Raw genomic sequence first — 16,549 nt, 5'->3', positions numbered from 1 at the left:
TGTGTGTGTGTGTGATAGTTTATTGACTACAGAGTTTTGTGGGAAAAAAGAATTTATACAAGCATTGATAAGGTGAAAAGCACCATGATGTTTATTATCTGGTGAGGAAAGAGTGTCCTCTGACCTACAGAGTTAAAACTTTTATAGCAGAGAACAGAAAAAGTGTAACAATATTTACAACAATCTGTCAGCAGGTGGCCTTCAGAGAGGCAAAGCAGCTCAGAAGCAAAACTAAAGACATAAACCACGATTCAGACAGTCTGGAAACTTTAGGACAAGAAATGTTCCATCAACACCTGAGATGAGATGTAGAAGGAAATAATCTTTGGCAGAACAAATAAAAAATGATTTAGATCAATCAATCAGTTGGAATCACAAAGGTTATCAATAATGTGACATTATGACCTTCTCTAGAATATCAACAGAACCACTGAAAACTGGTGAATGGAAAATCAGGAGTATGATGAATCTGAAGCAGGACTTCTGTACTCAGGATCTGGACAACAAACACTGGTGGAACATGAGGAGAAGGAGGGAAGACGACTCAATGGTGAGGCAGAGAGCATTATGGGAGCACTGGGGAGACGCTGGAACGTTGCTGAAAGTCTGGCAGAGATTTTTAGGAGCTGTGACAGAATGTTGCGGAAACTTCTAGAGAAATGCAAGGAATACAGAGAAAACTCCTTGGAATGTCAAAACGTTAAAAAAACTTGGATCAACCGCAGAGGGTGTTCCTCTAGGAACATCATAGAACAATGAATGAGACCAGAGGGTGTTCCTCTAGGAACATCATAGAACAATGAATGAGACGTGGTCAGACTGGAGATCATCAGAAGAACCTCTGAGAGACGGGGTTCAGTTATCAGGACACATTTAAAAAGGTTGGGACGTTTGAGGAACTCTGGAAAATATGAAACAAGGACCACTGGAGGGTTTTGATTTGATTCCAATGGGTTTGAATCAAACACACCGGATGGATTCTCACAGGAACCTGCAGATTCAGCGTCTGCTCTTAGGGAGGACGGAAACCCTGGAGGTTCCTGAGCCCAGTCTGCCCTCAAGGTCCCCTGGTTTCATGATCCACAAGCTTCTTGGTCTGGTTGGACCCAACAGTTCTCATGGTTTGCTGGTGGAAATGAAATAAAATGATAAAATGAGAAGAATGGCTGAAGTCCAGACACTGATGGGAACCTTGGATCCCAACATGCATACCATCAGGTTTCACATAGGAAGAATTCAAGATGATTTTCATCATGTAGACTTCAAACCTGTGAGAACATCAGGGCTTATCAGGTCTGATCATCTATGATCAAATAAATCTGACGCAGGTTCTGCCCTCTGATGGTGGTTTGATCTCTGAGAGGCCCAAGGTTTATCAGAGGAGAAGATTGGAAAAGTTTTGGAAGAATGTGATTGTTGACATTTCATGAAAAGTTTGAGGAATAAAGCAGAATACCTTTTGGTAGTTCCTGAGTGGAACTGAGTGGAGTTCCTTTAGAAAGGTCTGGACCCTCTGATTGGTCTGATCTAACCCTCATGTTCTGCTTAGGACTCCTCCTCCTCCTCCTCCTCCTCCTTCTCCTCTGCTCCGTCCTCCTGAGGGAGGGTGGAGGACAGAGCGTACGCCTCACTGAGTCCCTCAGAGACCACCGACACGTCAGCCTCCACCACCAGTGAACCCTTCTTCACCTCCTCCCTCACTTCCTCCATAATCTCCAGCTCCTTCTCCACTTCCTCCCTGACCTCCACTACCGCTTCCACCTGGTCTTGGAGCACCCCCTGCTGGTCATTAGGGGCCAGCTGGGCGTGGACCTCAGTGAAGGGGAGCTCCAGCTCAGCGGCGCCTGGTGAGGGCAGCTGGATGTCGGCCTCGGCTGTGAGGGACTCCCTGGTCTGGCCTGAGGCCTCCGGAGGCTGGGAGTCTGAGCTGCTGCGAGACTGAAGGACAGAAGAACATCTTTAGTCTGAACTGAGACTTTCAAAGCCTGTCTGATGATCCAGTGACCAGCGCGAGTCTCTGTACCTTCTTGATGCCAAAGGTCAGAGGGGAGACCTTCAGGCTGGCGGTCCTCTGCTTGATCTTCTCCCGTTGTTCTGCTGAAACGATCTTTGTCCCGATCTTGTTCATCTTCTTCTCGATGTTTTGTCTGGAAAAGGCTTTCTTCAGGCTGTCCACCTGCAGAGAGACAGAGACAATGACGTCTGTCTGACTGATCAAAAACCTGGAGGTCTGCTCCCTGTGGTTCCTACCTTCTTCAGGCTGGACCGTTTCAGTTTGTCTGCTCTGGACTTCTCCATGCTGTCCACATCCTGAGGCCACGGCTCCTCTTCGTCCATGTCGGCCTCCAGACCAACGTCTTCGTCAGACGACAGGTCGATGGTCTGGAAGCCCCCGTCCTGCCTGCCGTCGCTGACACCCGGAGCAGACGGCTCGCCTTCCTCCAGGATCTCATCCCGAGGAAACGGAGGAGGCTCCTTCACGAAAACATTGGTCGGGATCTCGTTTTCCTCCTGCAACAGAGCAAGGCACCGGATCAGAACCGGACAGTAACAGGGAGACACAAGGAAACCACAATACACACATTGACCCAGAGACAGAGGAATGTTCAGATTGGGTTCTGGAAATGTTTTGGAAGGATTGTAGGAATCAATCAATCAACCAGGTTTACTTTGGGTGCCAATTTCAGCAACATGGCAGTCCGAAGTGCTTTCTATTAGGAAAACATTAAAACATCAAACACAACAGCGTCAGGTGACAGAAGGCTGACTTTGTAGCTGCCTTTATGTGTTTCTGAATGTTCTGGTCAGATTATTAGTTTCTACCTGTCATAACTGGAGCTGCGTGCTGGAATGTTCTAATGTTCTGGGAATGTTGCGTGTTGCTGACAGGAGAGGAGTTGACCTTCCGCCTCGTCGACACACAGCTGGACCAGCAAGTTGTGGTTTCAGCTCATAACAACTCTGTTACCATGACAACCACAGCCCCCTCTGAAGATTTTCCAGGTCGGCTCCCACAGCAGCTCATATCCAAATAAGGTTAGTGGCTGAAGAACAGCCAGGCAGCCCTCCATGGGACCACATTTCCCAGCATGCATCTGATGACTTTACACCTACCTGGAAGATGAGCACCTTGAAGTTGTTCCTGCTGATCAGGTGGGCGTGGTTCGCCTCCAGCTTCCTGACCTGGGCGCCCTGACGCTCCATCCTCTCCCGGACCTGCAGAGACACGACATGGAGGACATGGAGGACACGGTGGACACGGTGGACATGGGGAACATGGAGGACATGAGGGACATTAAGGACGGTCCACCAGGTGCTCCAGGTGTGCCGGTGCGTTCACTGACCTCCTTCATGGTCACAGACAGCTTGCGGCTCTTGTCCAGCAGCTTGCTGACGGTGTTGGACGTGTGGCTGTGACTCTTGGACAGCCGGGTCATGTCCGCCTGGATCCCTCTGACCACACCCTCCATCTGGACCTGGTGCATCTGAAACACACCCAGAACCGGGTCACCCCAGAACCCAGAGTACAGACAAAACCCTCTCAGTCATCGGAGACCCGCTGACAGCTGTGGTTCTGCAGAAGGTCCAGTCCGTTCCTGAGGTGGTACCGGTAATCACACCTGGGAGGGATGTGACGTCTTAACTCGGCTCCGCACCAACAGGAAGTGGCGTCCACATTCCTGAGGAGGAACGCTGAGCGCTCGGAGGGTGTGTCAGAACATGGAGCAGAACCACAACCCGGGTCTAACCCAGATGTTCCTTCACCTTCAGGTCTGGTTCCGGTTTAATCAGCTGCTCTAACTGGACTCTGGACCCTGAACCAGTCCACTCACCTCCATCTTGTTTTGGTTGTCCTGCACGGCGTCCAGCATGTTGACCAGCTTGTCGAGCAGAGTCAGAACCGTGATGGCGTTGACTGGACCCTGACCCAGCTTCTCCGGGTCAAAGGCAGCAGAACCAGAGGCCTGCTCCTCGCCCTGTGAGTCCAGGTTCAGGTTCAGGTCCGGAGCGTCGGCGGGGACCATCAGGTCCTGGTCCTGGTGGGACTCGGTGGTCACCATGTCGACGGAGGTGTAAGCAGAGTCTCCTGCAGTGGAGAAAACACCCAAACTGTGTTCGCCTGCAGTCAGAGCGCTGCGCTCTGATTGGCTGCTGGGAGGGAAACTTTCCAGATAACTTCCCTCTGTGGAAACGTCCACACCTTTAACCCCTTCCCTGCTGCCGCCGGGACCGACCCGAGACACACTGAGGACACCAGATCTGTTCACACAGCTTTCACCCACAGGGACGTCTGGACCGGACAACTGGACCAGAACCCAGAACCAGAACCCTCTGACAGCAACAGGTTTCAGCTCTGCTGCCCCTCAAAGGGTTAAACTCTCTTTCTGCCCTCAGCCTGGAGCTCAGTCTCTCCACCACACCCAGGGGGGAGGGGGCAGTTACCATGGAGACGGGGCAGGAGAGAGAGCCAGTGAGCGCCAGTGTCTCTCGCTCGCCCATGTTTTTCAGATGAAGTCATCTGGAAGGAAAACTGCAGCTTTCCTCCCATTGTGTTCGAACTGGAACTCCAGAGTCCAGAGGAAAACCGGCCCGGTTCCACTGATCCAGAACCGCGTCTGCTTCTGTTAAACTAAAACACAGAGATATTCTTCTATAACTAGTCCTGAGAAAAAACGGCCTATTTAAAGTTCCTCTGTGTGACCCGGTTCCACTGATCCAGAACCTCTCCTGGTTCTGTTAAACTAATACACAGGGATTATTGTTTTACAACCAGAGTCCAGAGGGAAAACAGCTGATTTAAGTTTCCTCTGCTATCACTGTTTCCCTTAGATTTGTTTCTGTAAAGCTGTGAACCACTTCTGCTCTAATGTTTATAATAGTTTTTATAATAAATGTAATAATTCTGGCTAAATGCAAATATTCACAAATTTAACTTGATAAGACACTTTATGTTCCTCTTTTTCTTATGTAGACATAAAATCAACATCAGAAACAATTCATATTTAATAGTTTCTATGTTTTTATCTCCTGTTTGTTTCTATTGAGGTTGTCTTCTGTCTACTTCCTGTTTGTTCAATAAAGTTTCTGAAAAAAATGTGAGCGCATGCGCAGAAGTAAGCCTTAGTTAGTAAACACAAGTCATCTGATTTATGGATGTAATAAGTGATTAAAGAAGGGTCAGGGGTCAGAGGTCAGCTTAGGTTTATGTTTTAGGGTTTCAGAGGAAATAAAAGTGACTCGGTTCTGGAAGTGATCCGGTTCTGAAGTGATTCGGTTCTGACAACGGTGGCTCCTCCGTCCTGGAGGCTCAGGTCAGCTGACCCACAGCCCGTCTGTGCTGCCGAACCCCTGCCTCATCCTGCGGTTCGGTTCTGGTCAGACGGCAGAACCGGCTCCTCTGCGCGGACCCAGACCTCATCATCCTCCTCAGCATGGCCTTCATCACCGCTAACTGGAACCCGCTGGGAGACACATTCTACCGGTCAGTACCACACACACCTGGCGCGCAAAACCTGGGGCTCCGCTCTGCAGCTGGGTCAGAACCTGCTGGGTCAGGACCTGCTGGGTCCGAACCTGCTCTGTTTACAGAACTGTTTTGGTCAGTCACATTAGTCACATGACTAAAACTGAAGCTAAAGCTAGCTTCCGCCACACAGCACACCTGTTCCCCCTCCTCTCCAGGTGAGTTCTTGTGGACCCAGACTAGAGCCGAAGGAACCATCGGATGTCTGGCTGCCAGGATCCGGGTTCGGACCGGTTCTGTTTGTCACAGAGACCCGGTTACCTGGAAAGAGCTGAAACCTGAGCAGAAATGAACAGAGTCTGGTCGGTTCTGCTGGTTCTGGTGTTTAGCTGTCCCGGTTCTGTCTCTGCAGGAAGGCGGAACTCTATGAGATGTTCTGGAGCCTCCGGGACGGACTGGGGGACAGTCTGGTGGCAGCAGCTCCGTATGGAGGCCCAATCGGTGGGTTCTGGTTCTGGTGGTCAACCTGGACTCAGTCACTTTATTCAGTCGCCATGGTAACCGCTATGTGGAGACATGGAGCCTGGTGGTCAATGAGGTTCCTTTATCTCAGCCAGGCTTCATGTCTTCACAGTCTGTTACCATGGTGACATAATCAGAGTTAGGAAGGCCCCCCTCCCCCACTAGTTGTTAAGGTGTTGTTGTGTCCAGCTCTGCTCAGAGAACCGCTCAGACGTTCCCCCAGCACTCGTCCTCAGCTGGAGATCTACTCTGCCTCCGGAGCGTCCATCGCCAGCTTCCCTGTAAGGAGACGCGTCCAACACAACACCTGTCCCAGAGTGACCTCGCTCTGTCCCTCACCTGTCTCACCTGTCTTTCAGTGGAAGAGCGGTCCGGTGGTCCACCTGGGCTGGTCCGTCAACGACGAGCTGCTGTGTGTTCAGGAGGACGGGACGGTTCTGATCTACGACCTGTTTGGGTCCTTCAAGAGACACTTCAGCATGGGACAGGCGGGTCCAGTCAGAGACGTCTGTGTGGGACCAGTGTGTGTTTGATCCCTTTAACTGGTTCTGTTTGTCTCAAACAGGAAGTGGTCCAGAGTCAGGTGTTGGAGGCCAAGGTGTTCCACTCGCCGTATGGAACAGGCGTCGCCATAGTAACGGGTTCCTCCCGCTTCACCTTGGCAACCAATATTGAGGACCTGAAGCTGCGGCGGCTACCTGAAGTCCCAGGTAAGGACAGCTTGAGGACAGCGCATCCAGGCGTCCTCTACCCGTCCCCCACCTGTTTCTGTCTCCTCAGGTCTCCAGGGCCGGCCGTCCTGCTGGGCCGTCCTCACTCAGGACAGACAGACCAAAGTCCTGGTGTCCAGTGGACCTGAACTCTATGTCCTGGACAACACGTCCTGCACGGCTGTGGTAGGTTCTCTGCTCCTCAGACAGACAGGTGAGCTGAGGACTCTCACCTGTCTCACCACCTGTCTGTCCTCAGTATCCTCCAGGTCTCAGTCCTCAGGCTGGCAGCATCGTCCACATGTCTGTCTCCTTCAGCTACAAATACCTGGCTCTGTTCACCGAGACGGGGCGGCTGTGGACTGGCTTGTCCAACTTACAGGTGAGCAGGCTGCTCTGTCAGGGGGCGGGGCCACACCTGTGTGGGGTCTGACAGGTTTCTGCTGTCTGCAGGAGAGACTGAGTGAGATGGACACCAAGCAGGCAGCTACACCCAAACAGATGGTCTGGTACGTTGACCTTTGAACCTGTCCACCAGCCTGACCCCTTTGGACCTGTCTACCAGTTGACCTCTCTACCTCTGCAACTACCTGTGTGTCTGTTGACCTTTGAACCTGTCTACCTGTCCAGGTGCCGCAGGCCGAGGTCCCAGCAGCCCTCGGTGGTGTTGATGTGGGACCGGCTCCTCCTGGTGGTGGGATCTTGCAACGACACCATCCAGTATCCTTGACCTGAGCTCAGACTGGACCCAGGGCAGGTTGTTAGTGTGGTTGACCCTTGACCCTGAGCCAGGTTCCCCCTGGAGGACCAGTCGGTGCTGGTGGGCGAACTGGACGGGGTTCGGATCATCGGCTCCATCAGCCAGGAGCTGCTGCAGGAGGTTCCTCTGGTCTGCCAGGACATCTTTAAGATCGCCTCCATGGCTCCTGGAGCGCTGCTGCTGGAGGCCCACCGGGAGTACGAGGTATACTGGTCACACTGGGAGCTCTGGGGCTGCTGCTGGCGACCCAGACCCGCGGTTCTGATCCCTCCCGTCTGAGCAGAAGTCCAGTCAGAAGGCGGACGAGTACCTGAGGGAGATCAAGGAGCAGAACGTCCTGGGAGACGCCGTCCGGCAGTGTGTGGAGGCGGCCGCTCACGAGTACGACCCCGACACCCAGAAGGCCCTGATGAGGGTGAGGTCACCAGAACCAGAACCAGAACCACAGAACCATCCAATCACAGAAGCTGAGAACAGATCAATGTCAGATGAGTTTATGACTTTCTCCATCTGAACAGAAACAAAACTGAAGTTATCTTTGGATCTAAAGAGTTATAGATCTAGAGTTATAGATCTAGAGTTATGGATCTAGAGTTATGGATCTAGAGTTATAGATCTAGAGTTATAGATCTAGAGTCGACGTACAGCTTCAGTTATTCCAGCTGGAAACTGTAGATCAGGCTGACCTTTGACCTGAACCTTCAGAGTCACATGAAGACGGTTCCAAAGTCGGCCTTCTGTCACCTGAATAACCTTTAAAATCCTGATGTTAGTTTATAAATCACTGAACGTCTTAGAACCAAAATACTTTAAACATCTGGAGAAGCAGCATTAAGCTGGAACAAACTTCTAGAAAACTTCAAAACAGCTGAAACACAGAGTTCCTTTAAATCCAGAGTAAACCTGGTTAGAGCTGCTACTGAAACATAATGAAACATTAATCAACATATTTAGATCACTTTGATGATGACACTCGACAAAATGTAACCTTACAGTCTCACTGCTGCTGAAACAATCTATTCACATGAACTTGATTGATTGATTGATTGATTGATTGATTGACTGACGCGGCGTCTCTCCACCAGGCGGCGTCCTTCGGGAAGTGCTTCCTGACGGAGTTCAGCCCGGATCAGTTCGTGACGACCTGCAGGGAGCTGCGGGTTCTGAACGCCGTCAGAGAGAGCAGCGTGGGGATGCCGCTCACACACACTCAGTATCCTGCCCTGGTGCATCATGGGAGGTGGAGTTCTGGGGAGAGGCTGCATTTCTCTGCATCTTTATTTTCAAATTTCTTTTAAATGCAGAATTTAAATCCTTTTATCTGTGAGATTTTTCCATAAACTGACGTCTGTCCATCGTTCTGGAGCTAAAGTTCCTTTTTTCAAATCTGTTTTGAATATTGTTTTTGTTTTAATCAGTTTTTGTTTCTATTTCCTTTAGTTTGGATATTTAAACTTTTCCTTGGTTCATATTATATATATGTGAGATGCTCTTTAACCTCTGATCTCAGATTTAAACAGATGACCCTTCAGGTCCTGATAGACAGGTGAGTCCCTTCCCCCACTTGTTGCCAGGTTGGCGCGTTGTTAAAACTTGAGCGTTACTGTGTGGCAGAAAAGCACAAAACCTTTAATACGATGAATATTCACTGAACCGCACAGCATTCTGGGGGATGTAGGCAAAGGAAAGGTTTAGCCGTTAAGCTAGGTTGGTGGAATCAACTAACTCACTCGCTCTTTAGTTGCCTAGCAACAACCTGCTGAGTCACAGCAGCATATTAAGGTTAAACCACTGTTCATTAAAACTGATTAAAAATAAAAAACAGCAGAGAGGAGAGAAAACTGGATAAAGGTCTGGCAACCCTGTCCCCCTCCTGACCCACGTCCAGCTCGTCCCCCTCAGTGTCTCCTGTTGTCCCTCAGGCTGGTCTACCGGCAGTTCTACCCTCTGGCCATCGAGGTCTGTCGATACCTGAAGATCCCAGACTACCAGGGAGTCAGTCGAGTCCTGAAGCACTGGGCCTCCTGCAAGGTAACACCGCCTGTCTCCGAATGTCCTCACCTGTCTCTGAATGTCCTCACCTGTCTAAAACTGTCTCCAACTGTCTCCAACTGTCTCCAACTGTCTCCAACTGCCCCCTCACGTGTGTGTGTGTGTGTGTGTGTGTGTGTGTCCAGGTGCAGCAGAAGGACTTGACCGACGAGGCCATAGCCCGAGCCGTCTGCGCCAAGGTGGGAGACTCACCTGGAGTTTCGTACTCAGACGTCGCAGCTAAAGCATATGAATGTGGACGACCAGAACTCGCCATCAAGGTACGCTGCTGCTGCTGCAGCTGCTGCTGCTGCTGCTGCTGCTCTGTAGGGTTCACACCTCAGCGTCCTCTTCATGCCGTCTGTAGTAACGTGTCGGTTCCTTCCTCTGCCTGCAGCTGCTGGACTTCGAGGCCCGGTCCGGAGAGCAGGTTCCTCTGCTGCTGAAGATGAAGAGGAGCCAGCTGGCTCTCAGTAAAGCCGTGGAGAGCGGCGACACCGACCTGGGTGAGTCTGCAGGCTCCGCCCCCAGCCGCCCGCCAGGTGAGCACGCTGACCTGTGTGTGTGTGTGTGTGTGTGCCCAGTTTACACAGTGGTGACGTACCTGAAGAACGAGATGAACAGAGGAGATTTCTTCATGACCCTGAGGAACCAGCCAGTGGCGCTCAGCCTCTACAGACAGGTGAGGTCAAAGGTCATGACAGGGAGGCATAACCATCTGAAAGCCAAAAAATCTCCCAGAATCACCAAATCTGTTCTACAAATATAAACAAAGTCCAGGCAGGTGTTTCCTGTTGGTTACCATGGAGACGAGTGACCGTGTCCTCCCTGTCTCCAGTTCTGCAAACTGCAGGAGCCTCAGACGCTGAAGGACCTGTTCAACCAGGACGACGACCACCAGGAGCTCGGCAACTTCTACGTGACGTCCAGCTACAGGGACAAGGTGAGCTGCTCCCACCTGGACAGGTAGGTGGACGGCTGTCCACGTCCTCACCTGTCCCTGCTGTCTTTGTCCAGAGGCTGGAGGGCCGGCTGGCGCAGCTGCAGAGCGCCGTGGACGAGTACAACAAGGCCAAAAACGACTTTGCTGCCAAGGTAACGGTCTCACCTGTCCACCAGGTGTGTCCACCAGGTGTGGACGGTCTCTGATGTCTCCTGTCCTTCAGGCCACGGAGGAGGAAATGCGTCTTCTTCGTTTCCAAAGGAAGCTGGATGACGAGAAGGGGGCGGGGCTTCTGGGACTCTCCCTGCAGGTATCTGTAAACACAGGTGACCAATCAGAGATGAGCCTGGGGTTACTGAGTGATGTCACTTCCTGTGCAGGCCACCATGGAGGCTCTGATGTCGTTGGGTCTCCACAAGCAAGCAGAGCAGCTCTACAGAGACTTCAGAGTGCCGGACAAAAGGTGTGATGTCACGGCAGGCCGGGCTGTGATTGGCTGGATTGATAGAAATATTTCATTTTGGAGGTGATTCACTTCCTTCCTCACTTCCTGTCTCACCTGCTCAGGTACTGGTGGCTGAAGCTGAAGTCTCTGGCTGAGAAGGAGCAGTGGGAGGAGCTAGAGAAGTTCTCCAAGAGCAAGAAGTCTCCTATTGGCTACCTGGTGAGAGAAGCTCCGCCCCTTAACAGCCCCCTTTAACAGTGAACTGCATTTCCCATGATTCCTTGCTGCCTGCCTGCCCTCAGGCCTTCGTGGAGGTGTGCATGAAGAACAACAACAGGCATGAAGCCAAGAAGTACGTCAGCAAGGTCACACCTGAGCAGAAGGTCAAAGCTCACCTGGCCGTGGGGTAAGACCTGTGACATCATCACGCAGCGGAGCCCCGCCCACTGCTCACTCTTCTTCTTCTCTGGCTGTCAGTGACCTGGAGGGGGCAGCGGACGCCGCCATTGAGCGCAGGAATGAGTCTGAGATGGGGGCGGTCCTCTCCAGATGCTCCGCCTCCGACCGGCTGCTGATGGACAAGCTGAACCGGGCCCGGGTCGCCACCGCCAAGAAGTGACCCGAACCGGGCCAAGAAGTGACCCAAACGCGTCCAAGTCACCACCCATTCCTGCAGCTAGCAGTGCTAACACAGTCAGCTAAATAAATGCTTCTGTTTCCGACCCGTTGTTCCTATTTGTGGCCTGTTTTACTGGTTTTCTGTTGGCTTCAGATTTGGACTTTGACTAGGCCACTCTATCCCATGAATCTGCTTTGATTGTAACCATCCCATAATGTGTCTGGCTTTATGTTCATCTTCCCACAGCATGATGCTGTCACTAAGTGGTTTGTTTGTAAAGTTACAGTCAAGAATTAACAGCAGCAATTTGGGTTAGTTAGTTAGTTATAAGAGAAAAAAGTGGCTAAACATTCGATTAACCAACCAAATATTTACCTACAAGCTAAAGATAGAGCTCTAAGCTAGCTAAATATTTAGCTTGCTGACAATATATTGAGTTCCAATTTTAATGTTTAGTTAGAAGCTAAATATTTAGCTGCAAACTATTTATTTAACCAACTACATATTTAGTTCCAAACTAAAGGTCGTTATCCAGCTAACTACATATTAGCTAACTGCGCATTTATTTTGGAGCTAAATCATAACTAAATATTTAATGAGAAGCTAACCAGTTACCTTTCTAAGCAGCTAGCTAACTGCATGTTTAGTCAGGTGCTAATTATTTGTGACTTTAGCATCGGTTCCGTGCTGTTTGCGTGTCACTTTCATTTGTTTGTGAATGAGTCAGAAACTTTGTGTTTGGACGGAACCAGACGTTCAGTTCTGAGATATAAACTGGAAACGGACTCCGGGTCAGAACTGACACCTGTAGATGTAACGCGGCGCCCCCTGCTGGTCCGCAGTGATTAATAAATGAGACCAACAGAACCAGTCTGGAACCGAACTTCAGGGATGTTTTAGTGTTTTCTGGAGAAAAACCAACTCCTTCGGTTCTGTTCAGCCAGCTGCTGGGTCATGTGACCCCAGGCTCTTTGCTCACAGCAGAACCGAACCCAGAAGACCTGAATCTGGACCCTGATTGGTTGATTAGTCATTCAACCTGGACTGGGTCCAGAACCGAGCGCTGATTTGGGCCCGGGCCAGAGGTGATGGATCAGATCCAGCAGTTTGCTGGACCCAGGGGGCGGTTCGGTTCGGAGTGGGGGCGTGGCCTGGATCAGCAGATATACAAAGGGGTCGGTTCGGCCAGAAGTTCTGCAGCGAACTCCGAAGTTCTGCAGCAGGTAGGTGGTTTCCTTTGGGTCCAGGTGTTCAGGTGCATGACCGACTAGTTCCGAACCGGGGTCAGAGCACCACGTGTAGCTAACCAGCACCAGAGACGAGGTTCTGGACCGGTTCTGAGTCCAGTTCAGTTCCGTAAGACTTCTGCAGAGTTTTATGGTGCGTTCAGGCGCAGCTCGGAAACGGGAGGCACTGGTCAGCCTCGTGTTCTGATCCGACCCGGACCGGCTCAGCTCACATCAACGGGTCCATTTCCGTCTCCTGAAGTTAGAAGCGGAAGGAACGGAACCAGTGAAACCAGAACTGTGTCAGAACCAGAACCCTGGAGCTGGACCACGTCAGAAAGAGCTGAGTCAGCTTCTGGTTAACCTTTAACCTATCAGACCTGATAGTTCTGCTGTCTGATAGTACCGCAGTACGTCTTATTGGACCGCAGCATTTCAGTCTTTACATGCCGTGTATTTATTTATTATGTATGGAGGGCCAAAGGGACCAAAATTCAAGAAATACTATGAAAAATAAATGTCTCATTAAATAATGTAAAATTGTACATATTTCTAAAAATAAATTCATTTCAAAATACATATTCATTCTTTACTTAGTTTTAAATAAACAGTGAAATAATTCTAGGTATTTTTATCTATTATAAGTCACATCACCTGTACAGCATCCTGTTGTTACTGTAGTACTGAGAGTACTATTAATGTACTACGATAGCGCATTGCAGCCGTTGTAGCTTGAAAAAAAAAAAAAATTACACTTCCGTCAGAAAATTTAGCAATTTTGAAGTTTTAAAAGTCAATTTTTTTTAAAAAACTTCAAATATTTTTTTTGAAAAAAGTGAAAATTTATGACTTGTAAATTCTCTGAGCTCCAAAAGTAAAAAATGTGCAAAACAACAAACAAAATTTGAAATTAGTCTCAGAAAGTTTCTAGAAAAAATGTGAACATTTTTGAGTAAAATCATAAATTTTCCAAAAGTTAAAACTTTTCAAAATCTGCATTTTTTATAAATGTTTTCTACTTTTCAAGCTCAGGAATTTCCTGTTTTATTCTAGAATGTTTTTGAGAAAAAACAAAGGACTTTCTGGTTTCCAGAAGTTGAAAATTTGCTATGAAAAAAAAAAAAGATTAATCTCAGAGATTTTCCACAAAAAGTTTTGAGTTTCAAAAGTTGAGCAATTTTGAGTTTTGGAAAGTTTTAGATTCTTTTTTCAAGCTGAGAAGTTTTATATAGAAAATGTGAGATTTTTTCTGGACATTCTTGACTTTTGGAGCTCAGAAATTTACTAGTTTTTCTACAAAATTCCCCGTCTGAAGAAAAATCGGACTAAACTTCTCTTGTTTTCTGTCTGGTAATAATAATAATACTAAAATTATTTCTATTTGCTAAAAGTCAGAAAACTTAGAGAACATTTTTAGTTTTATTTTCTAGCTGTGAGTCTACCTCTGCTGGTTTCCATAGAAACAGCCTGGTTGGCGCTCCTGCTCAGTGATTGGCTCCAGCAGACAGGTGAGATGTCGTCGGTGAAGGTAGAGTCCGTGGTGAAGGAGCACGCTCAGATCGGCGAGGGGCCGGTGTGGGAGGAGTCAGAGCAGACGCTGCTGTTCATCGACATCACCGGGCAGAAAATCCACCGCTGGAACGCAGCGACCAATCAGATCCAGTCTCTGCAGACAGGTGGGCGTCTCCTCGTCACCTGAGGCCGGCTCACCTGGCCGCTCGTCACAGCTCGGCTCCTCTTCCTCAGCTGACACGGTGGGATTCGCAGTCCCTCGCCGGTCCGGTGGTTACGTCGCAGGCGTGGGCTGCAGCATCGTGGCTGTTGATTGGTCCACTCAGAAGGTGACATCACTGGCCAGCATCGAAGACGACAAACCAGAGAACCGCCTGAACGACGGGAAGGCCGATCCGATGGGACGGCTGCTGGCAGGTACGGCACACCTGTCGGCTGCTGACTCACCTGGTCACCTGTTACCATGACGATGCTCTTCCTCCCTCAGGTACGATGAGGAGGGATGCTCAGACCGCTCAGGTGAAACCAGGATCTTTGTACCTGATGAAATCTGACCTGTCTGTCACCAAGCTGCTGGGCCAGGTAGGCTTACCTGTTGGCGCCCCCTGCAGTCTGTCTGCGTACCTGCAGCCAGTGGGCGGGGCCTCACCTGTCCCTCACCTGGCAGGTGGACATCTCTAACGGGATGGACTGGACTGCGGACCTGAAGACGCTCTTCTACATCGACAGCCTGGCTATGAGCGTCGACGCCTTCGACTACGACTCGGCCTCTGGAAACCTGGGTAACCACGCTTGTAACCACGGCAACGCCTGGACCTTCGCCCTCCGTCCGCTTCGCTTCCAAGCTTCCTGTCTGTGTTTGTCCGTCGCCTAGGTAACCGCCGGGTGGTGTACCGGTTGGAGGAGGGGGAGGGCGTTCCCGACGGGATGACGCTGGACGCCAACGACCGCCTCTGGGTGGCGTGCTACAATGGAGGACGAGTCCTCAACATCGACCCTGCTACTGGTCAGTCACACTGGGAGGACTGGTTGGACTGGTGTCTTGTCATTTCAATATTTTCTTTATATTTTGAAACAAAAATAACAAAAACTATCGACTGTAGTCGGCACTGAAAGGTACCAAGTGCACACCCAGGTGGAACTCCTCTGTTTATTATTTAAAATGTTTTTAGTTCATTCAAAAATAAAATGTTTTTCTGTATTTAGCTAAACGTGAAGGAGGGAAGGAAGGAGGGAAGGAAGGAAGGAAGGATGTGTGTGTGTGTGTGTGTGTGACCGAGCCCGTTTTCCAGCAGAAACTCCTCAGATTTACCAGATAAAAAGAAAAACTAAATATTCGGGTCAAACAGAACCAGAACCGTTCATCAGTTCAAGCTGTTGGACTTTCAGCCATTAAAGGTTTTCTGAGTGCAGCTTTGATCTTTCCAGTTTACAGCAGATTATTCAGTGACTCAGCAGGAGCCGAACCAGTAAACCCAGTAACACCAGTGGAGTTAACTGGTTAAACTGGCCGCTCCTCTCCTCTCAGGTAAACGCCTGCAGACGGTGTCTCTGCCCGCCACGAAGACCACTTCCTGTTGCTTCGGCGGCCCAGACTACTCTGACCTCTACGTGACCTCGGCCAGCCTGGGTCTGGACCAATCAGAGCTCCAGAAGCAGCCGGCGGCCGGCAACACCTTCAGGGTCAGAGCCCCGCCCCCCGCCCCTCCCTCACCTGTCGGAGGCCTGCTTTGACCTGCGCTGTGTCTGTGTGTGCAGGTGACGGGACTCGGGGTCAAAGGTCGACCATCAAACGCATTCAGCGGGTGACCTGCAGGAGGCGGAGTCTTCTGATCTTCTATAAGGCTGCTGATTAATAATCAAACTGGATCAATAAATGATTTTACAGTAATCACCTGTACTCTAATAAAGGCAGAGCTGAGCGCTGTGCATGCTGGGAGTTGTAGTCTCTGACGGCGTGGTGATGCAGAAGGTTTTGTTTTATTTCCACACCGAGTGCAAAATAACAGCAACACCAACACAGACGGACAGAGAAGCTACAGAACCTTCTAGAAAACGTCTGTACACGTAGAAAACTTTGTGCTCTGAACGTTTGGACTGAAAACAACCAAAACCGGGCCGGAGGGGAGGGACAGTGAGATGCTGCAGGAACAGAACCGGTTCTGCTCTGACGACCCGGGTCCAGTTGGTGATTCTTAGTGTTTACATGGATTATACAGCAGCGGGTGCAAACATGCAGCAAACGGCCAAACGAGCTGCAAACGTGTGAATGATTCAAACTGCAAAACAACAAAAATAAAATCAAATCAATAAAACT

General features: G+C 49.9%; 3 protein-coding genes across 4 annotated transcripts; 2 read left to right on the top strand and 1 right to left on the bottom strand.

Annotated features, from left to right (window-relative positions):
- Window positions 1-68: 68 nt before the first annotated feature.
- On the bottom strand, window positions 69-4,339 carry cavin2b (caveolae associated protein 2b). The gene is made up of 6 exons (XM_032556301.1): window positions 3,834-4,339; window positions 3,345-3,485; window positions 3,115-3,216; window positions 2,251-2,511; window positions 2,024-2,176; window positions 69-1,938 (listed from the first exon to the last, which is right to left on the bottom strand). Exons 1-6 carry the CDS (start codon window positions 4,059-4,061, stop codon window positions 1,546-1,548), a joined length of 1,278 nt encoding a protein of 425 aa, XP_032412192.1. The 5' UTR covers window positions 4,062-4,339; the 3' UTR covers window positions 69-1,545.
- Window positions 4,340-5,093: 754 nt separating this feature from the next.
- On the top strand, window positions 5,094-11,597 carry vps16 (VPS16 core subunit of CORVET and HOPS complexes). The gene is made up of 24 exons (XM_032556217.1): window positions 5,094-5,482; window positions 5,877-5,965; window positions 6,176-6,267; window positions 6,346-6,474; window positions 6,552-6,696; window positions 6,767-6,882; window positions 6,956-7,078; window positions 7,150-7,205; window positions 7,327-7,416; window positions 7,489-7,660; window positions 7,740-7,871; window positions 8,542-8,669; window positions 8,967-9,002; window positions 9,379-9,487; window positions 9,634-9,768; window positions 9,885-9,993; window positions 10,072-10,169; window positions 10,326-10,430; window positions 10,505-10,582; window positions 10,654-10,740; window positions 10,811-10,893; window positions 10,998-11,094; window positions 11,178-11,281; window positions 11,353-11,597. The coding sequence occupies exons 1-24, from the start codon at window positions 5,433-5,435 to the stop codon at window positions 11,492-11,494; spliced, it is 2,505 nt and encodes an 834-aa protein (XP_032412108.1). The 5' UTR covers window positions 5,094-5,432; the 3' UTR covers window positions 11,495-11,597.
- Window positions 11,598-12,603: 1,006 nt separating this feature from the next.
- Window positions 12,604-16,171, top strand: rgn (regucalcin). Of its 2 annotated transcripts, none has more exons than XM_032556322.1 (8): window positions 12,604-12,717; window positions 14,181-14,396; window positions 14,467-14,649; window positions 14,720-14,814; window positions 14,900-15,014; window positions 15,107-15,238; window positions 15,761-15,915; window positions 15,991-16,171. In XM_032556322.1, the coding sequence occupies exons 2-8, from the start codon at window positions 14,234-14,236 to the stop codon at window positions 16,039-16,041; spliced, it is 894 nt and encodes a 297-aa protein (XP_032412213.1). In that variant the 5' UTR covers window positions 12,604-12,717; window positions 14,181-14,233; the 3' UTR covers window positions 16,042-16,171. The 2 variants fall into 2 exon arrangements, with proteins under 2 accessions (XP_032412213.1, XP_032412214.1); XM_032556323.1 differs by lacking the exon at window positions 12,604-12,717 and adding an exon at window positions 12,747-13,067.
- Window positions 16,172-16,549: the final 378 nt, after the last annotated feature.

Source organism: Xiphophorus hellerii, chromosome 24 (genome assembly GCF_003331165.1).
Source record: "Xiphophorus hellerii strain 12219 chromosome 24, Xiphophorus_hellerii-4.1, whole genome shotgun sequence".
NCBI classification, from domain to species: Eukaryota; Metazoa; Chordata; class Actinopteri; order Cyprinodontiformes; family Poeciliidae; genus Xiphophorus; species Xiphophorus hellerii.
Note: the sequence above shows the minus strand (reverse complement) of the source record. Positions and strands in the feature narration are given on the sequence as shown.